At 39.5% G+C, this 25,864-nt stretch overlaps 1 protein-coding gene across 2 annotated transcripts; it reads left to right on the top strand.

Moving 5' to 3' along the window:
• The first annotated feature begins 826 nt into the window (after positions 1-826).
• On the top strand, positions 827-25,350 carry ca5a (carbonic anhydrase Va). Of its 2 annotated transcripts, none has more exons than XM_028586169.1 (7): positions 827-1,358; positions 9,001-9,198; positions 10,187-10,305; positions 16,471-16,566; positions 16,808-16,870; positions 21,941-22,099; positions 23,936-25,350. In XM_028586169.1, the coding sequence occupies exons 1-7, from the start codon at positions 1,217-1,219 to the stop codon at positions 24,104-24,106; spliced, it is 948 nt and encodes a 315-aa protein (XP_028441970.1). In that variant the 5' UTR covers positions 827-1,216; the 3' UTR covers positions 24,107-25,350. The 2 variants fall into 2 exon arrangements, with proteins under 2 accessions (XP_028441970.1, XP_028441972.1); XM_028586171.1 differs by lacking the exon at positions 827-1,358 and adding an exon at positions 8,710-8,860.
• Positions 25,351-25,864: the final 514 nt, after the last annotated feature.

Below are 25,864 nucleotides of genomic sequence, written 5' to 3'. Positions count from 1 at the left end.
TAAGAGCAGAGACATGTAAATACAGGATAGGTAAAGATAATGCACAGGTGTTACTAATAATGATGGCTCTGTTCTATTTAAGTGGAAGGTAACTAAGTGCATTTACTCAAATACTGTACTTAAATACAATTTTGAGGTACTTGTACTCTACGTGAGAATTTCCCTTTCAAGCTACTTTATACTTTTAGTCCACTTCATTTAAAAGAAAGCTACACTTTTTAACCCACTATAGGCCTACTGACAGCTAAAATTAGCTATAGCTATAATGATTGTAGCTGATTAAGATTTTTCATACAAATCATATGATCAGCTATAAAATATGATGCGTTGTTAAAATTGAAATACCCACTCCTTCCCAAAGAGCTGCAACACTAAAATGATGGTTTCATGTTAAAGCAGCAGTATTATATAACTATATTACAACTATATTACATTATCATTTAGCAGCATGAAAGGACCATTCTGCATAATGAGTACTTCTACTTTGGATACATATTACTAAATATTACTAATAATACTCATGTACTTTAATTAATTAATAATTTAGTCCATTTCACAGAAAGTAAAAGCAGAAATACTACATTTACACCACAAAAGCAGAATTAATAAAATGATTTACAGGAAAACAAAAAAAGAAGCACGATGTATGAAGTATGATGATGACTACAATTGTGGAATATATATTATTATTATTATTATTATTATGTAAAGATACAAATATAATTAATTTGCATAAAAAACACGTCGTCATCATCATCATCATCATCATCATTGCTAACGCCCCTCAGTGGAGGCCTCTGATTGGTCAACACTGTGCCCCCCCTTCCGTCCTGCAGAGCAAACTGTTTTCCAACAGCGGCCCTATATTATAATTTGTCGAGTGTCTGTGTGGGCCCGCAAGGACGCTATTTAACCGGGTTAAATACCGACACTACAGCTTCGGGAGTTCACGCTTGTTGGTTTTTGCGGCCACATTTTGAATGTGTGTAAAGCGAAAGCCTGCCCCTTCCCCCGCCTCCAGGCAAACGGCAGGAGGGCAGAGACAGAGGAAAACAGCCAGCCGAACGGATAGTTTTGTTTTGAACAGGCATTGTAGGGAGAGCTAACTTTTGTGGAGCTAAAAAGGCTTAGCTAACCACTAGCTTCAAATAAAACAGCGCGACGAAAGACATTAAAGCGCTTCTTGTGAACCTGATATAACGTCAGCTTGACAAATATGGTGACTCTGTCATCCGTAATAAGACCTCTCGCTTCCAACCTTAACCGACAGCTCGTCAGACATGCCAAGAGTCAACGGATAACGCCTGTCAGGAGATGCAACCTCACTGCGTGCTCAAGCAAATATGTGCTGTCGCAGAGTAAGTACATGTATTGTAGCTGTAAGTTACACAATGTTTATTGTTTTTTTCCAGCGTGTCGACACGGCATTATCATACAGCTTCAAAGGGAACATTTTGAGCTCAATGAAACGCTAAACCAACCACTGCCATGCTGATACACACACAATGCCGCTGTTGGCGAAAGTTTCTGAGGTTAAAATGCTTACTTTGAAGATGTAAAAAGGCTCTAAGGCCTATCATTGTGGGTCACACAGCATCAGTTAATGGTTACTTTTGTTGTCATCCATGTGCATGGAGAGCACCGGACTGGATTTTCCTCATTACTGGATTTGGATCCAACACACTCTGTTGACTAATCTGTGTTTGAGACAGAGTCTAGCTCCAGGTTTTCCAAACAAGTGTTGAAACCCCTACAGGAACCTTTTGAAGCCCTTTGACCTACATAGGAGCCTTTATAAGTCACTATTATGTTAAGTATCAGGGATGCTGTTTGCAAATGCACACAGAACATTTGGAGCCTGTTCTTTTCCAATGTGTGCCATCTGAAAATAAAACCACCCACTTATTATTCTATGCAATCACATCTCCACTGTATATATCCTTTATTGAGGTTAAGTAATGATAAAAATGTTAGACCTCTGGCTTTAGTCATTTCCCTTAAAGGGATGGTTCGGAGTAATTTCACCCTAGGGTCCATTGCACCATGACCTCAAGCCAGACACCCCCTTAGAAGCTTTTTTCCCTTGGTCGAACATTGGGCGAGTTAGTGCTATCAGCCGAAAGGCTTAGTGCAGCGCTAATGGAACCAAAGGAGTATCTCGTAAATGACCCCGTAATACCCGGAATGTTACCAAACTTCTACAGTAGTACAAATAGGTTCTGTATAGGGGTGTGCAAAAAAATCGATTTAAATCGAGATTCAAGCACTACAGATTCAAAATCGATTCATATTATTTTTTTTTCTTCGTTGTGACACTATTGTCCTGAAATGACATTACCTTAAGTATTTTGGAAACACCACAAACTTGACAACTCGCATGGTACGGCATCACCCAGAGAGTAACATTAAAGACGTGGACGAACAACAACCTTAAGTACCGTGCCAGTCAATGCTCTAAACTCCCACCGTTGCGTCAGAGAGAGTGTTCTCAGCTGCCGGGGACATCGCAACTGCACAGCGGAGCATGCTCACTCCAAAACACGTAGAACAGCTTCTGTTTCTGCAAAAGAATGTACAGATTCCAGCCAGTGGTGGATTATGAACTGGTTACACACACACACACACACACACACACACACACACACACACACACACACACACACACACACACACACACACACACACACACACACACCCATAAATGTGTATCCATTATGTGATTCTGACACAAAACTAAAGTTCTGTTGAATGGACTGTAGTGGCCACAGTTCTAAAAAGAAAGGGCCTAATTTCAAGAAGTTCAATGTGCCCAGTCAAGTTCACATTTCAACAGTCAACCTGGTAGCTGAAGTACTCCTTAAACCACATTTAGCAGTATTTTTTGTTTGATCGGAGTACAGCATTTTAAAGCTAAATGTAAAAGCTCTTTTTATTAATGGTCAGACTCTTCTGCAGCTCTCCGATTCTCCTCCTTTAGTTGTAGCTCTTCGTCCATGTATTCGGGCTCGAATAGGTACGGGCGACCTTCGAAATTGTCATTGTCACATTTAGAGCTGGGCGATATATCGATATCGTCATATGAGACTAGATATCATCTTAGATTTTGGATATTGTAATATCGTAATATAGCATAAGTGGTGTCTTTTCCTGGTTTTAAAGGCTGCATTACAGTAAAGTTATGACATTTTCTGAACTTACCAGACTGTTTTAACTGTTCTATTATTTGCCTTTACCCACTTAGTCATTATATCCACATTACTGATGATTAGGCCTATTTATCAAAAATGTCATTGTGTAAATATTTTGTGAAAGCACCAATAGTCAACACTACAATATCGTTGCGGTATCGGTATGGAGGTATTTGGTCAAAAATATTGTGATATTTGATTTTCTCCATATTTCCCAGCACTAGTCGCGTTTGATGCTAACCTCAAACTCTGCCATTTCGTTGATCTCTTCTACTCTTCTCTCGCTTCTTGCTCCTTCTTCACTATTTTACCTGTAGTCTCTTCCGGCAATAGATGTCGTGCTCTGTGCGGGATGTCGTGCTCTGTGCGGGATGTCGTGCTCTGTGCGGGATGTCGTGCTCTGTGTGTGCTCTGTGTGTGATCTCGCGCGATCACCCGGTGTTGCTGGAAAAAGTTTTTTGGTATATCCAAAGTTTTTAATTATTTTTTCCGAAGTGTTTACAACTTAGTGTTGACTAATAATTGTTTCAAACTGGTACTACCAACAAAATATTACTGCATTCCTGGAACTGGGCGTCATTAGACTACATTCTTATGCATCGCTTTCTATCAGGACTTTCACGGGCTTTTCCCAAATCACGGAAGGAACGTTAACGCAGCGGTAGCAGCAGAGAGTAGAAGCCATCAGGCAGTGTTTTTTAAACAAGTGAATTTAAATAAACTCCTGGTGTACTTCTACACTTTCCAATGCCTCGTTTTATGAGTACAGAACCTATGTGTACTACTTTAGAAGTTTGGTACCATTCCGGGCATTATTAGTGGGGTAATTTACGAGATACACCTTTAGTTCCAATTTGCGCCTGCACTAAGCCATTCGGCTGATAGCGCTAAGTCTCCCAGTGTTCGACCAAGGGAAAAAAGCTTCTGGGGGGGTGTTTGGCTCAAGGTCATGGTGCAAAGGACCCTAGGGTGAAATTACTCCAAACCATCCCTTTAATTTTGATGTGCCCATGGAACATTCGAGACACCCAACCTTGTATGCCATCTCATGCAAACTGAAACCTCAGTCAACAGGCAAAAAAACAAAAAGTTTAAAAGTGGAAAAATAGGCCAGTGTAGCAGAGCTTTCAACCATGATAATAAACAAGGTTCATATTTAACTTTAACAAGCCTGTTGTACTGGGCACTGCCTGTCCAAAGTTTTATAGAAGGGCTTTTGGTTTGGCTTTGAAGTGGTCCACTAGAAATTAGGTTTCTTGACATTCCATTGGCCTTCCCTTTGTCCATTGCCCTTGCCTACTGTCGTCAAGCTATTTTCTTTGGTAAAAAGACCTTTCTGCTTTCCCCACTCCTGAAGTATGGAGGCATGATGCCGTCCTTTCAACATGCGATGTGTAGGGATTGAGAACTTAGATCCTTGAGTTGGTCCTCTCAGGTAAAGAGGTTACAAATCTGGCCTCCTTCTGTGGGTTTAGCAGACCCAACACCTTAGTCCTGATTTATGTTTCTGCGTGAAATCTACGCCGTTGGTACGCCCGTTGGTAAGCCCGTTGGTATGTAGGCTCTCTCTCCTTTGAGGGTGAGAAAGTGGAACAGTTCAGGACTCGCAAAGTTATGAAAACCACGAGTACAGCATTTTCTCCTCAACCAACAGTTGACCAGTGACAAATGGCGATGAAAGCCTCTACGGCTGATATCCCATGAAAACCATGCTCATGTCCCAGTGAAATATGACCGCTACAGTAGCTTAAAAAATAGCGTTATTGGCACTGAATTTGATCAATTTACTGTTTGTCAGAGAAGCTAGCGCACCCTGCGGTCTGTCTGCCTCACTCCCCGCTGCAGGAGACGTTGTATTCACATGGCACGCTTTATTCACTCATTGTTTAAAACGTTTTCCAGAGACCTGAGAGCTAGGTTTGAGATCCCCAGGACATCCTTCTTCTTTTAACTTCGCTTAAGATCAACTCTAAAATGTTATGGAGTGCCATGGGGAAAGAGTCTTGAGGTGCACCCAGTCATTAAATGGTTTGTTGATTTTCTTGTGAGAGGATTAGTGTCCAAGATGTATGCTAAACTGATGCAAGTATCCGTATGTATTTATTGGGAGACAGTTTGGGACAACATTTTCCACTGTTCCAAGAATCCAAACCACCAGTATATCCACTTCAACATATGTCATAGGACATATTGGACTCCTCAGAAGAGATAGCCTATGTCTCTAAAGTCATTGAAGCTCTAAAAAAATTAAAGCTCAACGCTGGCTCCCCCCTCACTTGCTTTGTATAAAACAGTGGTTGGCGTATTTTCTAGACATAGTTATGCTTGAGCTCTCTACAGCAAGGATTAACAAAGCCAAATAATCGACTATCAGCCTATGGAAAAGCACAGCAGCACAAATATCAGACCTAATGACCTCAGCGCCACAAGAAATAGAGGAGAGTGACTAGGCAAGGTGTGATTTCTGATTTGTTCTGTTTTCCTTGAGATCGCAGAGTATGTATGTATGTGTATGTGTATATATATATATATATATATATATATATATATATATATATATATATATATATATATATATATATATATATATATATATATATATATGCGCAATATGGCCCACTGTAAGTTTCAACTTGCAGGAGTCGCAATATTTGTTGAAGTCAAAATACCAATTTAAACTAAAAATATTGTCATGCTGCATCATATTCAAAGTTTCAAATTGCAGGAGTCGCAATATTTGTTGAAGTCAAAATACCAATTTAAACTAAAAATATTGTCATGCTGCATCATATTCTACAGACATGAGAAAACATATTTGTTTGGTACAGATCCTTGCAAAAATCTCACTATAATAAGTAAGGGTGTGCATCTCTTCCTTATAAGGCGATCCGATCCGTATCTAGATGCATGGACTACGATACGGTTCAGGAACAATACATTTTATAATGAAACTATTCAGTTTGATTCAATGTCAAATTGACTTGATTCAATCTGATAGATATAGTTAATATTTGTTTAATGTAAACATAAATTTCCCATTAGAACTTAAAATAAGCTAATTCTAAAAAAGTAGCATTGCCTACCTTCAAATAAATATATATTTTGTAAAATGGACCAGGTAATAGTAAAGCTAGGATGTGTGTGTGTGTGTGGACAGAGGAGGGGGGGGAAGGCAATGCAAATAAAGAGTTTTTTTCTTTAACTACAGTTTAGTGTTTTTTCGCCAACGATATTGCATGTTGATATTGCATGTTGATATCGCCCACAGTCAGTGTTTAATGACGGCGGTGCTGTCTCGTCATATAGCCTATATTTAACAAATTTAACACTTCAACAGAGGTAATTTGTAATCTTCAAACAGGCTTAGGTGCTTGACGGTTAACGTTGAAGTATGGATTTGATTCGCGGGGGTAATGTATTAGTGTTACTTAGCAGGACTTCTGAGTGAGAAGTAAGAAGTGGTGAATTTACAACTCACAGTAACTTAATACGATACACTGTCAGCAAAAATGCCTTTTGATTGAGTTTCCTCTAAGCGAAATGATCCAAGTGAATTTAAACTGTGCTTTTATTATTAAGGGTGGAAATCAGGTTGTCATTGAGTTTTCTCTTAGCGTAATGCTGAGTGGATTTAAGATGGACCTTTATTGTGAATGGTAGATATGGAAGAGCCAGCATTTCTTTTTTCCCTCAACCTTTTGTTTGCGGCCTTTTAGTTTTATTCAGTTAATTATCAAACGCTGTCCAAATTGCTCCAAATTCCAGTTCAAGTTCATTGGGTACCCAGGAAACCAAGTGTGAAGTAGATTGGACGGTTCATGTGATATTTCAAAGACAGACCACACACACGCACACGCACACACACCTAACCCTACATACATACATACATACATACATACAGAGGCTTCCCGATTTATTAGATTTAAGTAATTTAAAATTTTTAAAACAAAAAAGCCCTATAGCTTTATTTTTATTGTATTTATTATTGTTTTGCTTTACCCTCTTCTTTCTTTATTTGGTTTTATACATTTGCACTTTTTGTATGCAGCTGATTCGTTTTTAATACTGTAAAGAATTTTGAGCCATATTGTTTGTATGTGAATTTTGTTAAAGCTTTAGTTCGTAACTTTTTTTATATGAATGAATGTCCGTTACATTCAAGCCATTGCCAAATGAGTTGATACAAAGCTAATAAAGACTATCAGCTCCCAAAACACTCTGTATTTCTCAGCATGGCTATGTTCATTTTTATTCATTTTCTTCAATAATATTACGTTTCACAGCATTACTTTTTCTTATAACTTTAAAGCTATGATGCAGTTTCTGTCTCCCCAATAGGGCTGGGTGATATACAGTAAAGAAAATCAGATATCGCGATATTCTTGACCAATTATATATATATATATATATATATATATATATATATAAAAAGAATAGTTGCTCATCGTGATCATCTAACAATCTTACAACTTAAAACACATATAATCATAGGCCTAATTGATTACTGAATCTAAAATGTTCATTTCCCACACCAGTTAACCTAACCTGCCTGTCTTTGGTCAATAGGAGGATATTGGTGTATGAAAATAAAAAAGACACTGTTGTGACATGGTAGTGCAGTGCAGACTTTTCAAATGGGTCCACACTTTCACCTGCTGTCTGCAAGTGGTTTTTCTTACTGTCCAGAAATAATTGGAAACCAGTGGCTGCCTGGAATGTAGGAAAAACATATTTAAAAATTCAAGGCTTTGGAAAACAATGTCAAGTAATGTAAATTACTCCTCATTACCCCAAATCAAAGCCTTTTCTTATGCTTAACTAACTAGCTGAACACATCTACTTCAATATCTTCACAGTTGACAATTACCCAGCGAGTGAGCATGAATGGCTTTGCAAGCAGTTTTTGTGTGTCCGTGCAATAACAGAGTCAGGCAGCCAACTCCCCCAGGAGGAGCCGCTGAAATCTGGCGTAGATGCAGGTCATCTCCCAGCCAGACCTGTTCAGCTTGGCTCTCAGTGGAAACCTTAAGCCCGGTGCTGGATGAAAGGAGAGGAAAATGGACTGTGCTGCTTTTGTGCCCTTTGACAACAACACTTGAAAGATTTTTTATTTTTTTTGTGTAGATCTTGGTCAGGGAGGGAAAGTTTTTTTTTTTTTTTAAACTGAGCTTTTTTGATTTATAAGTACAACATTTTATAAGTGGAGGTCATGTTTTTTTGGGTGGATTTCAAAGGTAAAGGAAAATAAGATGGAGGGAGGTAGAAAAAAAATGAGCGGAGTTTCGGGTAATTAGAAGTCAGGTCCGTTGACAGACTTTGGCCCGAACTGACGGTCTGACCGGCCAGAGGTCCTGCTCTGATTCCCCTGCTGTGGAGCAGCGCTGGGGGCGTGCCAGGACATTCCGCGTCGTACTTTCTATACAGCCAGCCCACTTTTCTCTTATTTTTTTTTCTAAAAGGAAATTACAAAATAAGAGGACTAAAAGGAAGTATTTCCTCACTTGCTCCTGTTTCATTCAGTTCCTTCAAACTGCTCAAGGAAGGATTGTGTGTGCCTATCTAGCACTGACACAGTGTAGTTTTTGTATTTATTTAATGAGGCAACTTAGAGCTTTTGTGCTTCAAAATGGACTGTCTTAAAATGCAGAAAGCAGCCGAGCACAACATGAAAAGTAGGTGTCAGCATTTTTATTTTTAGTTTTTCTTTTCACGAACAGCATAGACTGTAAATTCTGGCTGTTTTACATTTAAAATTTCTCTGACTTTCCTCTGTGATTAACTACTTCTTCTCGTCCTCCCTTCTCTCCTCCAGTGCATCCCATGTGGCAGGGACCCCTCGCGATACCAGGAGGTGATCGTCAGTCTCCGATCGACATCGTTGTGCGAAAGAGCGTCTTCGATTCGGAGCTGAAGCCTCTGGTCACAGATTATGACCCCCACACCTGCCAACAGATCTGGAACAATGGCTACTCCTTTCTGGTCGAGTATGATGACACTACAGACAAGTCCAGTAAGTCTTCTTTTGTGTCTTCTATATCTATATTGTCTTAAAAAAGTAAATAATGGTTTGTTCCTTTTAATTCAATCATTAACTACTAGGTTGGGAGCAAGTCGGTAGTTTCCCTTTAAATCTGAATGGACTTAAAGGAGATCTCGGCAGGGGAATGCAATGTTTTGAGCTACACAAGGTTTATCTCCTTCCTCACCCCCCTTAAAGAGCCCTCTGTCTGTAGGAAAATCCTGTAATCAATGCTACACTTAAAGCTGCTGAAATGTCATGTGGATCTGGTGACTGTCATGTGACTCACGTGTCTGTCCTGCTACTATGTAGTCATATAGTCTGTCTTTAAAGTATTGGTCATTTTATGTATAATTGCTGGGCTACACCAAAATCCACTATATAACTTTCCAAACCATTAAAACTAATTACAAATGTTATAAAGCTGCAAAATGCACCACTTCATAGGTGTCACATGCCCTCAGGCTTTGTATTATGAGCTTAGTCTGGTACTGAGAGAACAAAAACAGGTTGAAATGTTGAGAACCATATTTTATCACCAGTACAATAAACAGAGAAACAATGGAGTGATCTAGGCACAACTGCAGGTACTTCAACTACAGATTTCAGTCTTCAAATGGATGTTTTTGACTACAACATGTTATGCTGCCGTATCTCCTCCGTATCTGATGGTAGTAGTACTAGTGTTGATTAACCGTTTACAGGCATAATAAAAACTCATTGCTGCAAAGGTGATTGTCTCTGCTACACAATATTTCCTGGATGTTTCTAGGTCAGAGTTAGTGCCTGAACAACCCGTCTTCAGCTGACGCCCTTGTGTGGGATAACTTCCTCTTTTTGGAGAAGGAAACAAATACTAGACAGTGATATGATCTGATTCTTTTGGAGGACGAGCATTTTATTCTTTTAAAAGGATTGGCGATCTGTAAAGTCAAAGTATGATGCACTGATCTATATGTCCTTTTACTTTTTTGGTCAGCGCTGAAAGGTGGCCCCCTGCAAGACAAATTCAGGTTGTGCCAGTTCCACTTCCACTGGGGTGAGAGCAACGCCTGGGGGTCAGAGCACACCGTGGACAGGAGGCTGTTCCCTGCAGAGGTACTGTGCTGTGACATGCATACACTAGCAGACAGCAGGTAGTGAGCATGAAACTTAAATCGTTCCTGCAGGGACATTGGTATGCGGCACATTCCTGTAATGTTGTCAAGAACATAAAAATGAGATAGAAAAGAAAATTTGCTGTAAAACACATTGATTAAAAAACAAAACAGACAGGAAGTGGGATATCTCTCTCTCTTTATAATATTATGTGTCCTATACCCTTTAGGCAATGCTTTTATCTGCCTCACAATATTATGAGCATGTAGAGGGGGTGTACACAATTATATACAAAACACTTACTACTACAGTATAATACAGTCCTACAGAACATCGCCAAAGCCACTCTGATGCAGTGATACATTTAAAGTGGACATATTATGCTTTTCCGTATTTTCTGTCATATCTACAATTTTATGTTGGATTTTCATGTTAAACGTGGCCAAAACTTCATAGCTGTAATCTTCGCGGCCAATGCTGGTCATTTCTCCCCAAATTCGGATCACTTTACTGCTGGGACGTGTCCGGTTGTGTAATATTTGGTTTAGAATCCTTTTTATTGGTGATTTTTCACGGTACAAAGTCGTGCTATACTCTGTTACAGTAGCTCCAGCTTCAACTAGTGAAACAGCAGTGGAGTGCAAATTCCAGGAAACACTCTGACCAATCAGAGCAGACTGGGCTTTTTCAGGGGGGCTTAAAAAGAGACAGGCGCTCCTACAGAGCATTTCATACAGAGGGTGAATACAGGTGCAGCAGCCATGGGCTTTTTTAACATTAAAGCATGTAAACATGTTCTAGTACAAACACAAAATGCAAGTATTATCCTGAAATGCTATATAATAGTTGCCCTTTAAAGCATTTTAAGTTTCACTTTTTTTGCTGTACCGTTTACATTGAGGCTAGGGCGGACCGATGTGATTAGGGATTTCACGACACCAGAAATGTAGTGGTCAATACCAATGAAATTCCACGATTCTCGATAATATCAATATGATATCAATCAAATACCACTATCCATCCATCCATCCATCCATCCATCCATCCATCAGAGCTGTGTATTGTCAAGAATCTGGCGATACGTTATGTATCATGAATACATTGATCACGATTCAATATATTGCAATATATTTTGATACTGTGCGTAAGGCGATATATTGGGATTTTTTTAAAGTATAATTTTAGAAAAACTAATTTAAAAAAAGACATGGTGTGCATAAAAGTCAAAGAAGTTTACTTTAGGTAAACAATTCAATACACAGAAAATCAAACTGCCAATTTGGGATTGTGGTTCACAATGAGCAAATTTTTATTTGCTGAAGTAGGCCGAAGTTCAGCCATAGCTACATTGTTAGCTTCTATCAAAAAGTCAGGCACTGCTAGGCACTGTTACGCAAGGACACTATTCAATTCAATTCAATTTTATTTATAGTATCAAATCATAACATAGGTTATCTCGAGACACTTTACAGATAGAGTAGGTCTAGACCACACTCTATAATTTACAAAGCCCCAACAATTCCAACAATTACAGTAATTCCCTCAAGAGCAAGCAGTGTGACAGTGGCGAGGAAAAACTCCCTCTTGGGAAGAAACCTCGGACAGACCCAGACTCTTGGTAGGCGATGTCTGACGGGCCGGTTGGGGGTGTGATGAACAGTGGCGATAATAGTCACATTAATAATGGAACAGTGACTGGATGTAGCGGGAAGCTGCAGAGTTCAGCAGGAAGCAGCATGACATTGCAGGGCACCGCTGAGCTCAGCAGGGAGTGCAGCAGGAGCACGGCGACAGCTGGAACCAGGATCTTGGTGCCAACGTTCTCCAAGGAAATACGCTGGGGAAAAAAACATAAGGACTCTGGGGAGTTTACTAGGATTAATAACAAGCATTTCTGGGACGGGATACACACAAATAGTAATAGTAATAGAAAGGGAGAAGAGAGAGCAGCTCAGTGTGTCAAAGGAAGGAAGGAAGTCCCCCGGCAGTCCAGAACTATAACAGCGTACCTATAACAGCGTAACTAAGAGAGACAGGTTATAAGGAGAGGTAGCTTTTTCGGGCTTAGAACTCTCCCCCTGCCGGATCGGGCTTGGCTGGCCTGTCTCCCTCTACTTTATGTATTATTAATTTAACAATTATGAAGAGAAGCAGGTGGGCCAGTTAGGTGAACACTGCAACTCCTTACTCCCTAACTATAAGCTTTATCAAATAGAAGAGTTTTAAGTTCATTCTTGAAAGCGATTACAGTTTCTGCCCCCCGAACCCAGATCGGGAGCTGGTTCCATAGTAGAGGAGCCTGATAACTGAAGGCTCTGGCTCCCATTCTACTTTTAGAGACTCTAGGAACCACCAGTAGCTCTGCATTCTGGGAGCGCAGTGCTCTAGTGGGACAATAAGGTACTAAGAGCTCTTCTAGATATGATGGTGCTAGACCATTTAGAGCTTTGTAGGTCAAGAGAAGGATTCTCAATCCTGGATTCAACAGGAAGCCAGTGCAGAGAAGCTAGTACAGGAGAAATATGATCTCTTTTCTTAGTTCTTGTGAGAACACGCGCTGCAGCATTCTTAAGGGACTTATTTGAGCAACCTGACAGTAGGGAATTACAATAGTCCAGCCTGGACGTAACAAATGCATGGACTAGTTTTTCAGCATCGTTTTGTGACAGGATATTCCTTTTTGGCAATTTTGGCAATGTTACAAAGATGAAAAAAGGCTGTTCTTGAGGTTTGTTTTAGATTGGCATTAAAGGATATATCCTGATCAAAAATAACTCCTAGATTTCTGACCGTAGTGCTGGAGGCCTGGGCAATACCATCCAGAGTAGCTATGTCTTTAGATAATGAGGTTCGGAGGTGTTTAGGGCCCAGCACAATAACTTCAGTTTTTTTAACATCAGAAAATTATAGGTCATCCAGGATTTCATATCTTTAATGCACGCTTGAAATTTAGCTAACTGACTGGTTTCGTTTGGTTTGATTGACAAGTATAATTGGGTGTCATCCGCATAACAGTGAAAGTTAATTGAGTGTTTCCTAATAATATTGCCTAGAGGAAGCATGGTACCACCACTACTGGTGCGTCTCAGCATAGCCATCTAGCGGTAGGGGGTTTAAACACAACATAAACTTGAACCACTGTCTTACATGAATATTTTTGCACATAAACTAAAAAAAATAAAAATTTAAATTCTAAATAAATAAAAATCCATATTGCTTTTTTGAAAATCGCTACAGTATTGCAAAATAAAACATTACGATACTCAAGTGTATCGATTTTTTTCTTACACCCCTACCATCCATCCGTCCATTCATTGTCATCCTCTTGATCCGGGTTCGGGTTCCGGGTGCAACAGGTGAAGTAAGGTAGCCCAGGCATTCCTCTCCCCAGCTACGGTTTCCAGCTGCTCCTGGGGGATCCCAAGGCGTTCCCAGGCCAGATGAGATATGTAATCCCTCTAGCGTGTTCTGGGTCCACACCGGGGTCTCCTCCCAGCTGGACGCGCAATGGGAGGCGCCCAGGAGGCATTCTTACCAGATACCCGAACCACCTCAGCTGGCTCCTTTTTGAAGCGATGGAGCAACAGCTGTACTCCGAGTTCCCTCCGGATGTTTGAGCTCCTCACCTTATCTCTAAGGCTGAGCCCAAAGCAATGTCATGGTGTGTGCTACATGGGAACAACATGGTGCTAAGCAATAGCTTTATTCATTTTTGAAGCAATTGTAGGTACAGGGCTAGACTGACGATATTAATGTAGCATGTACAGTACTATGTATGGCAGGTATGTGTCTATGACCATGTGACCAGGCGGTTGAATATAAAAAGCCAATATATACTGTATAGTGCTCAAGAAAGCAGTTAATGAAAAGATAGAGACTAAAATTACAGATAGTTCTCTGTAATTACTTTCCACTTGGCCAAATGATCTGTTAAGGGTTAAAAGAAGAAAGGAGACTTGGAGGAAAATAAATGTAACACTGCACTGTTTAAACATTGCAAATGTTGATTTACTTGGCAGTCCCGTTTATGTTCTATCCACGTGTCCTTGAAATGCCTGGAAAAATACTGAGAGCACTGTATCAAAGACATCAAGTTTAGAGAAGGACAGGCTTTATGATGCTATGTCTATATTCTGCTGGTTGTTTAGCTGGTATCAGGCATGCTGCCAGGGTCTTTGATCCAGCAGAACTTTTCTCCATTTTACTTTATAGCAATATAGCTAAAGTCAAACATAGGCAGTGTTTTGGCTCTCAGCGGGTGGGACTTGAATATGATACTGTTTGTCCAACCTTGCGTTTGACCCCAGAACATCTATTTTCATGTTGTTCCATTAACTTATATAACACTTAGGTAACAAGGTGTGTGTGTGTGTGTGTGTGTGCATATGACGTGTGTGTGTGTGTGTGTGTGTGTGTGTGTGTGTGTGTGTGTGTGTGTGTGTGTGTGTGTGTGTGTGTGTGTGTGTGTGTGTGTGTGTGTGTGTGTGTGTGTGTGTGTGTGTGTGTGTGTGTGTGTGTGTGTGTGTGTGTGTGTGTGTGTGTGTGTGTGTGTGTGTGTGTGTGTGTGTGTGTGTGTGTGTGCATATGACGTGTGAGTGTGTGTGTGCATATGATGTGTGAGTATCTGTTTGTGTGTGTTGTCAGTCCAGTGTTCTGCCAAGTTCTTGTTGGGTATGTGTCCGTGTCATTGTTGTCATCACTCAGCTGTCTTTGTGTGTGTGCGGAGGGTCAAGTTACAGTACAGACTGACAACTTTGTGCCATCTTTGTTGCTGTCAGTGACAACGTGCAAATGATTAGAGTTGTGGTTATATCGAATTTTGTTAACTGGCATGTATTGTCCATTCCTACATTTCACTCCCACTCTACCAGTCCCTTTAGGCTATGTTGCTTTTTAAATTATGTATTGTAGTGATATGCAAGTGTTTTCTTTAACGATTTCCTTTAATGATTAGAAAGGCCGCTTTCAGTAATTAACGTTTCCATGTGCGCAGTAATGTCACTGCAGCAAATATCGTGGGAAATTTAAGCAGCTAAACTAAAAACTGTAGTTAGAAATTTGACAGAGGAAGCAGAACTAAACTTTTAGCTTCTGTAAATAATCAATGAGGTTGTGATGCTGACTGCTCTTCCTTGTGCGTAAATGCGCACAGCAGCAGCTCTGCTCTCTGACATGTTCACATTTTAGAAAATTATTAATGTTTTCATCATTAAAGCTACATTGTGTAATTTTTTGAGTTGATTCTTTGCAAAAACCCTTTTTGTTCTTTGAAAAATATGTGCTCATTCATGTGTAATTACTTGCACCAACTAATCAAAGTATTCTCGTAAGCGTAGAATCTGCCATTCAGAATACATACGAGTGAGTCGCTCAAATGGCGGCAGCCATGTTGCAGTAGCACCGTGAGGAATGCCGGGGGAGATTACTCACAACTGCCGGTAGATTTGAAAGCCTGTTGAAGATGGAGGATCACGCCTATTCCCGAGGACATGTAACGGAGTCACCAAGGAAGTTAAAAGAAGAAGAGAAGCAAAGCAACAAGACCAAAAGTTAATATTGGAGTGGCTTTTCCAAGATGGAAAGAGCTCATGAGGAGCAAGGATTTTTACACAATGTAGCTTTAATGATGTTACAGCTCATTACAGCTACAACAAGGAAATTCTATAAACCAAGTGCTTCACATGAATAGACATCGATAAAACCGACTTGATAATAGTATTGCATGCACTGAGGCCTTCAAAATAGACATAAAATGAACTTAAATACAGGGATAGAATGCTGTAATTAAAGCCGAACAAGATTGAAAATAAAATTATAATAAGTAATAGTTTCCATCAAGTTGTCCACGTAAGAACACACAGGGCAAAATCCATCCTCGGAACATTGTAGTTTCACCAAGGCAGACCCAACATCTGCATTTCACATAATTACGTAACCAAGTGTAATGGCGGTCGGATTCTCTTAGCACCATGGTTGGCTTTTCCCAAGTCCTTATGAATTCTCCTTCACATCTTTTCTTCACGTTTTGACGTTTTTCTATAGAGGTTAAGGAAAAGTGGTTAGGACATTGTTGTCTTTGACTGTTCGACCGCAGCCAAGGTAATGGTTTACAGTCAACACACACACACACAGACTAAAGTGTTTGTATTCTCTGTGTGTTCTCAGCTCCACTTGGTCCACTGGAACTCTGACAAGTACAGTTTGTTCGAGGAGGCAGTGATGGAGGACAACGGACTGGCTGTTATTGGAGTCTTTCTTAAGGTACGCTACGCACGTGTGCACTTTAAAATGCCTGCAATATTTACAGAAGAAAGATTGATTGATGTACACAGACATGTTTCCGTCTACCTTGTTGTGCAATGACACTGTACACATACACATTTTGCAGTTGGTTGATGACCTGGTTATGAAAAGCAATGCTGTATACATTATGTGGTGTGTGTGTTATATATGCAGTTTAAACTGTGACTACAATCCAGATTAATGTCTAATCCTTGTGTAGGTGGGGAAGAGACATGAGGGGCTGCAGAAATTGGTAGATGCTCTGCCTGCTATCAGACACAAGGTTTGTCCACTCACACACACATAAATACCACATTATTTATTTGAATTTTTTTAAGTTACGTGCTGAAATGTACTATATAGTCTAGCGTCCAAATATATTGACCCTTATAAAATCCATTTAAAATCTGGTTATGAACAGTAACCACACACTAGAGGGTAAATTCTGACTCCCTCTAGTGATTCAGTAAAGACATTACAGGACTGGTCAGACAGGCGTATACAATAATTACAACAATGTACAGTGGTGCTCATAAGTTTATGAATCCATGTTAAAGTTGACTAAAAAGAGGAATAAAAAAAAAAAATCTTCTTTTGGGAATTGATCTTAATGCCTTAATAAAAAGAATTAGGAAAAATCCGACCTTTTAAGGACACCAATTTTCTTTGATTGAATAATGTATCGTAAATAAATAAATGTTCTTCCTTTAAAATACAGGGGGCATAAGTAAGTACACCCCTATGTTAAATTCCCATAGAGGCAGGCAGTTTTTTTATTTTTAAAGGCCAGTTATTTCATGGATCCAGGATACTATGCATCCTGATAAAGTTCCCTTGACCTTTGGAATTAAAATAGCCCCACATTATCACATACCCTTCACCATACCTAGAGACTGGCATGGGGTACTTTCCATAAAATCATCTCTCAATGCAAATCAAACCAGCTATTAAGCTAACTGCAATAAAACCATGCCAATCTCTAGGTATGGAGGCAATCTCTTTTTCCTCTTGCTTTTCATCACAGCCGCACTCATACACTACTCTCAGCACCAGTGGCGGCTGGTGATAATTATTTTTTGGGGGGGCACTTATTTTTGGTGGTGGGGGCAAATAAATACAAAGCAGTACTTTGAAACTGGGCAAAACAACCAGCACAACTTTATTTAAACAACTATGTATTTAAAAAGAGCTTTCAAGATTCAAGTTACAAACATAAGATTGTGACTCACTGAGTTTTTTTTAACTCACAACAGAGTAACTTGACTTAACTGTAGGGTTATTTTTTTTTCCTGTCTTCATTTAACTCGTAGCTTGGGCATGAAACAAATAACACCCACGACCAGTACTACTTTAAAACTTGAGATTATGCAAAATAATCTTTTACCAGAAGTCTAGCATGGCTAAACTAAATGATTCAGTATGGTAATCAAAATCAGTTTGGTAGATAGGCCAATTAGGTTCAAACCCAATGTACTCAAACCACAACTTAAAGATAACCAGGGGAATACTAAATCAGTCTGTTTGTTCAACCCTGTTTCATTAGTTTGAGTGCACTCAAGTTCCTACCACCACCCTTAGCAGGTAAAACTGTCCATCCTGGCTCCTCAGAGAATAGAGTAGGGAAACGACGTGAAAATCCTGTGAGTAGTGGAGATGATGATGGCGAAGGTCTAGTGAGCGGTAAGAAGATGGTGGTGATGAAGATGAAACCCAGAAGGCAGTATGGCGGCGGTGACTTGAGCAGCACAGTTCTGTCTCCCAGTAGAGTCTCACCAAAAAAAACAGCCTGCACAAAACGTGAAGAATAATCACTCAGTTGTCCATCGTAACAGTTCACCTGGTTTCTCCTCAAGATACAACATATTCTTACATTCTACACATTTTAACCATATTTCACTTCAACATTTTAGCTTAAACTCAATGTTATTTGTCCATCTTAATTGACTAGCTTATAGAAAACATAGCAGTCACAACTAAAGGACGGAAAATACATACGCGTCTAGCTGAATTAACCAACAGCTAAGTTAAAATTTACAACAACAATTTCAATATTAACCATACCCTTTTATCAGGTTAGTAGCTAATTCCGACTGGCTTTAAAACACAAATCAAGCAACAATTCTCAAGGTTATCAACACCGATAGTAGTAATTTAGTGTTAGCTAGCTAGCAGCTAAGATAACTCACCGGAATATTCAATTCACACGCCGTTTGGACGGGGCCGGCAGCTCCACGACGTTGTATAACTTCTCTTTCACGAATCTCTCCTTGTTTATTGTTGCTAGTTTCCTACTTTAATCAAAGTGGTTATACCATTTCAGCAACACAAGAGCAACCTGCTGGCGCTACTATTGTGTCCACCTTCTCTCTCCGGTAGCGGCTGGGGGAAGAGTTGAATGACAGGTGTTGAGAACCAATCAGATTGGATAAAATAACATGTCTCCAATTCTGATTCGCCAGGGACGCAGCGAGGTGCGTCCGGAGGAGAATTTTTAAGAAACCAATTAGAGACCAGCTTCAGGTCACATGCTGGCCAAAAGTTTAAGGACTCGCATACACATCCATTTGGCCGGCGTCCCTGCAGCCCTATGCTGCAGCCAAGAAACCGGAGGAAACCTATTGAAACATAGAAAATAGTTAACCGATTAAAGCCAGTTTGTATTAAATGCTGAGGCTCTTACTACCAGTTATGAGTAAACTATTTTATTTTTTATTTTTTATTTCATTTTTATATCATTTTTGTATACATTTATATTTATGGAATTTTGATGGGGGCAGCGCACTCGCTCTCCTTGTGCAACCACACAGGCACTGACGTCCCTCACTTAAAGGAACACGCCGACTTATTGGGAATTTAGCTTATTCACCGTAACCCCCAGAGTTAGACAAGTCCATACATACCCTTCTCATCTCCGTGCGTGCTGTAACGCTGTCTGACGGTTCCAGCATTAGCTTAGCCCAGCACAGATCCTGCAGGTAACTGGTTCCAACTAGCCTACTGCTCCGAATTGTGACAAAAGTGACAAAATAATGCCAACATGTTTGTTTACGGTTAGAAAATGGCTGTGTCTCATGTTATGTTGTTTTTTTGTACACGCTGTCACTCCACAAATCACAACCTGTAAATAGGAACATGTTGGCGTTATTTTGTCACTTATTCGGAGCAGTAGGATTACTGGAACCATTACCTGCATGTTCTGTGCTAGCCTGATGCCGCTGGAGCCGTCAGACCGCATTACAGCACGCACAGAGATGAGAAGGGTATGTATCGACTTGTATAAACTCTGGGGGTTACGGTGAATAAGCTAAATTCCCAATAAGTCGGCGTGTTCCTTTAAGGCACTTGCCATTCTGGCTTGACTACTTTCGTAACAGGGGGGTTAGCCTTACTTTGTTAACACCTGCCTCCTTGCCTCACCATACACAGCGCATGACGGTAGTTTAGTTCAGTCAGGGCAGTTAACAGAAATTAACCATATTCCCATAAATTCCCTTATGCATTATGTGTGTGTGTATATATATATATATATATATATATATATATATATATATATATATATATATATATATATATATATATATATATATATATATATATATATATACATACACACATACACACATACATACATACACACACACAATATGAACTGGTAGCTAACGTCTTCTCTCTGTTAAACTTTATTTCCAACAGAAAAAACAATTCATTACGTACTTTTCTTGTACGCACACCGTTTATTGTGTGCGTACAAGAAAAGTACGTAATTAATTGTTTTTTCAAACAAAAAGTCAATCAATAAAACGACCAATCGGAGCCATCCAACATAAAACAGCCTTCTCATTCAGTGGCATTTCTTTATACTGGTAGTTACTAAGGGTGTGACGAGACACTCAGCTCACTAGACGAGACATCAGATTGGGTTCACGAGAACGAGACAAGAGTTTAACACTATTTTAAAGAAAACTTCAATTAAGAAATGACTGGAAAAATAGTCTTTTATATAATCGAAAGTCACAAAATGAAAAACGAGCATTGTGAAAGGTTTTGCCACACTCCGATGACTGGCTTCTCTTCTGTATAACTAACCTCTTCAGACCCAATAACTGCAGCATGAGCTTCTAACTTCTAATTGAAGCGGTGTGTGAAAATTGGTTTAAATATCTTTGTATATTGGTGGTTGTACATGTTTAGGGGACTGGCTGGAAGTAATAGTTTCCCTTCGTTCACATCACTGCTACTACACTGCTTATCAGTAATAGTGTCTGATAAGGTCGTTGTTTGTCCAATAAGAGCAAATGCGACAGTTGTATAACCCTCAGTATATAGCACTTGTGTATTTTATCTTGGATAATGATTAGATAATGATAGTTGTGTATTTAGATAAAAGCTTCAGTCTTGTAGCATTATATTATCTTTGCTGTAATGATACTGACGTTTTTTACAGATAAAGATTGCAGCACATTTATTAATATAATTATTATATGAATATTTTAAATATAATTGTATTCTATTTTAATCATGAGAACTTTTGTGTGAACAGTGTAACACATTTCAGCGATGTTCTTGCTTGTCTCTCATCCAAATGCGATGTTACAAAATTTAATTTCAGACATTTCAGGTTTACTATTAACCTATATAAAGACATTGGTAAATTCATTTCAAGCACCAGAAAAATTGGTACAACACATCATAACTTAAGGTTTGTTTTCAAAAGAGATTTGAGGACTTTTAAAAAGCCAACATCAACGTTTCAGCTTTGGTGCCAAATTATCTCTTTACACATTGCGCTAGAAAAAATGTGGGTGTTTGTTAGGATAATTATTTATCAAAGAATGGACAAAAAGTTTACTTGCAACAAGTAGAGTCAGTTTACAGCACTTTAGCATAACTGAAGATTGTTCACAACAGTGTCTTTTTAAAGGAGTTGGGAGTCAAGTTAGTTATTCGGTTCATGCAGTCAGTAGCTTTCTTCTTATATCTGGTCAGGCCTGGCATCTCCTCCACATTATGTGTTCTGCCCTCAGGGATACATCCTGTGCTCTTTGTGAGGTCACTCAGCTTTCATGATTAACACATGAAAGACAGAAATACTGAAACAGCAGTTTGGATGCAAATGGTTTAACAAAGAAACTGAAGCAAAACCGTTCTAAAGCATAATTTTTCTAACCGCGTCACTCTACGGAAAGCTGAGTTTGTTCTGAACATTTTGATACGAAGCACATGGGGATCAGTTTTATGCGAATACTCTTAAAAGGTCAATTTAAGAAGATATGTGAACATGTTCTTAGACCTCCGAGGGTTAAATGACCGTGTGTGTTGTTTTCTTCCTGTGTCTGTCTCTGGCTGTCTGTAGGACAGTATAGTGGAGTTTAACAGGTTCGACCCGGTCTGTCTGTTACCCAGCAACACCGATGACTACTGGACCTACCACGGCTCTCTGACAACACCCCCTTTGACAGAATCCGTCACCTGGATCGTTATGAAGCAGCATATAGAAGTCAGCCACGACCAGGTATGTGTGTACATGAATAATTGTCAAGGTTTGTAATTTGGCTTTAAAGTTTCAGTGTTTCCCACAGGGATTTGTGGGGCCACAAGAAAATGTTGTACATTCTAAAGTTAAATGCATCAATCTGGTGCACACAAAATTAAGAGGCTAGATCTATGAAGAACATTGTGCTCTCTCAATTTTGTTTCCCATACATATAAACTATATATATTTTACATACAGTAGCTGAACTTACCAAGGTTTACCGCACCTCAAGTTTTTAGAAATGTAGCTATTTCCAGGTTCATTTGTGGGACTTTTTGATGTGGGGCTATATTTTGCCAATTCTGCAAACAATTTGATACAGCAAAAATGCTTGATTTTGAGTCTGTATATAGTCGGCGTTACCCTTAATTAAAATTGAGTCATTGTCAGGATTTTCTTTTCTAGCACCCCAAAATCAAAGAATACATTCATTTGAATATATAATCTAATTCATCTGAGTTTTTAGCCTCTTTTAGCTAATTGTTGGTTGAATTTCTGGCCTACAGTCTCCGCTCTCATCAGCCCTGTACCCAGACAATGGAGGGAGCTAAAGATCTCTGTTAAAATCTCTGCCACACCAAACAGCAGACAGACAAAGGTAGCAACTACCTGGTGAACAGTGCAGCATTTAGACAGTATTTTTCGGAGGAGTTGGTGGAGAGCCAAACAGACCTAACAGGTCAAAAGTGGCCCAAATCAGATTTTTCTTTTTTTGGTCAAGTGACCAGGTCAGACTTATTCTTTCTTTTTTTTAATGTATGAACAACTAAGGCATTTGTCACAATTATCTGCCGGCGGGAGAACAGTGATAGAGCAAGTCAATGGAGGGAGAGTGAGGTGTTAGACCTAAGCTATTCACAACACAGTCCCACCAAAATAGCCAATTTGGCTCTCTTTCTCTTCATTCTTCTCCTCAGCACCTGCTCATTAATGTTACGGCTGCCATTACACAAACATTTTGAAATAAAAGTAAAAATGCTTACTTCCTCCATAAGCTCCCTAACTTTAGTGCAACAGCGTGCTGCGTCTGATGTCATTGTTATTGTTCTTTTGCGCATGTGTGTCAGTTCAAAACCGCAAACAGTTCACACTGGAGTCTGATATAGGCCACATTTTAAAAGATAATGTGAACAGTCAAACAAAAAATTGGATCGGAGCAAAAAATCCGAATTAAGCATTAAGACTTGCGGTGTGAACATAGCCAAAGTAAATCAGTCTGTGTATGTTTTTTTTTTTTTTTTTTTATAAGCTTGTTTAAAGGTCCCATGACATGGTGCTCTTTGGATGCTTTTATATAGACCTTAGTGGTCCCCTAATACTGTACCTGAAGTCTCTTTCCTGAAATTCAGCCTTGGTGTAGAATTACAGCCACTAGAGCCAGACCCACAATGAGCTTTCCATAGGATGTGCCATTTCTATGTCTGTAGCTATTGAGGAGGAGAGAGGGGGGGGCGGCAAGGTGGAGGGTGGGGGTGTGGCCTTGACCAACTGCCACTTTGCTCGTTTGAAAGCCATGATGTCGCTCTCTCATGGGTGGGCCAAATTCTCTGGTCGGGCAAAGCAGAGAAAGGGGAGGTAACCTTGCTCCTTATGACCTCCTAAGGAGCAAGATTCCAGATCGGCCCATCGGAGCTTTCTTTTTCTCAAAGGCAGAGCAGGGCTCGGTTTACACCTATCGCCATTTCTAGCCACTGGGGGACCATAGGGAGGCTGGGGGAACTCATATTAATGTTAAAAAACCTCATAAAGTGAAATTTTCATGCCATGGGACCTTTTTAAGACTCTGAATCCCATTTTCTCTGTTGCCCCCTTTAGCTGGCTGTCTTCCGGAGCCTTCTGTTTACATCAGCTGAGGAGGAAGTACAGAAGAATATGGTGAACAACTTCCGTGTGCAGCAGTCTCTCTGCGGTCGCACCGTCCGCTCTTCTTTCACTCCTTTCCTACAGGAGGCGCCGTCGGCTGAAGACGACAAACTCACCCACTGACAACGCTGGACCCAGTACACACAGTAACGCACACCATGACCACTGGTACACGCAGTGACCATACCAAAACTGCCTTCACTATTTGATCATTTGCCAAGATTCTTTTTTTCTTTTCTCTGTCTGTCATCACATTTGAAGCAGAAAACATATTAAGTATGACGAAGATTCCTCAGAGGACCTTCAGTTATACTTATTGCTGTTTTTTCTTTCATAGAGTGAAGAGAATTTATTCATTTTTTAATTACAAACGGTAAAGCGTTTTTACGTGGATGATGTAGGGATACTTCTGTTTCTGGGTAGTTGAGATTTTTAATTTGTTTTGATTTTTTTTTGGAGTGTTGCAGACCAATAACCAATAAGGGATGTTTGCTGTGTGGAAAATATGTAGTTTTACTAACTTTCTTAACTGGAATTGTATTTATGCTAAGCTGATGTGAAAACTCAACAGCAGTGGTGATGTTTTTATCCATATTAGGAAACCACAGCTGCTGCTGGTTTACAGCAGAAAGCCCAGGAGATTTTAACGGACACCTTGGAAGTGTGTCTCTCCAGTAGAATACATAATATATCAAAAAATGTATCTAATATCATCAAGGGCTTTTTTTAAATTCCATATGGTGGGTTATTGGGTTTATCATTAATTCGGTCATCTATACATTAGGAAAATGATTAGAATGTATATTTTTTTGTATCTGTTACAAAGAGATTATATTACAGTATATGCATTACATCTGACATTCAGAAACCTTTATTTCTTTCAGTATGTGACATTCAGAAATCCCTCACATACATTAAAGTATTAAAGGAACTCTACTGAGCCTGGGATCTTCTACTCAGACCTATTAATATGTTACTAATAAAGACAAACATCCCAGGTTACTGTAGCAGCACATACATGCATTTTCAGAATATTCTGATTGAAAGAAGCAGTTTTCTTCCATGACTCTTTTTTTTTTTTTTTTTTTTTTTTTACATCCATTTTAAGTACCATAACCACCACAGTGCCTTAAAATGCTCATATTATGCTCATTTTCAGGTTCATAATTGTATTTAGAGGTTATATCAGAATAGGTTTACATGGTTTAAGTTTCAAAAAACACCATGTTTTTGTTGTACTGCACATTGCTGCAGCTCCTCTTTTCACCCTGTGTGTTGAGCTCTCTTATTTGGCTACAGAGTGAGGCATCACACTTCTATTCAATCTTTGTTGGGAGTCTCACATGCGCAGTAGCTAGGTAAGGACTACTGCCCAGTCAGAAGCAGAGTATGAGGGCCTGCCATGCTAGCAGCTAGGCGAGCATTATAACGTGTGTTACAAAGTGAAGCACGTTCGTCACGGAAGTAAAGGCTAGACTACAATAGAGCTGTTTGGAGCAGTTTGTGAACAGTGTTTTCTGTTGGAGATGGTAAGTGCCTTTGGGGTGGACTTTGGGCTTTTTCACTTTGTAAACCTATAATGTGCACAAAACCGATATATAACACAAAGGAAAGGCAAAAAGCATAATATGACCACTTTAATATTATCTCTGTGAATCACTGCTATTGGCAGAGTTTCTCCAACACAAACACGCACACAAACAAACAGACGCACAATTGTTCCAATAAGGTATGGTTCAAGTACAGTGGTTATCATCTTTTTGAATAAAATAAATGGACTCAGTCAAGTTTATGACTCGGCAGTCAAAACTTTAATTTATAATTGCCAACGCAACCAATACGACCCAAAATCACAGATGCCGATTTGCAGGGGACTATCAT

This window comes from Perca flavescens, chromosome 8 (assembly GCF_004354835.1).
Source record: "Perca flavescens isolate YP-PL-M2 chromosome 8, PFLA_1.0, whole genome shotgun sequence".
NCBI lineage: Eukaryota > Metazoa > Chordata > Actinopteri > Perciformes > Percidae > Perca > Perca flavescens.
The sequence above is the reverse complement of the archived record's forward strand: the minus strand, read 5'-3'. Positions and strand labels throughout refer to the sequence as shown.

Excerpts from the sequence above, each read along its gene's own strand:
- ca5a (XM_028586169.1), top strand. The coding sequence starts at position 1,217 with ATGGTGACTCTGTCATCCGTAATAAGACCTCTCGCTTCCAACCTTAAC. Across the intron at positions 16,567-16,807 it reads TTATTGGAGTCTTTCTTAAG|GTGGGGAAGAGACATGAGGG; the intron begins GTACGCTACGCA and ends ATCCTTGTGTAG. Across the intron at positions 22,100-23,935 it reads TAGAAGTCAGCCACGACCAG|CTGGCTGTCTTCCGGAGCCT; the intron begins GTATGTGTGTAC and ends TGCCCCCTTTAG.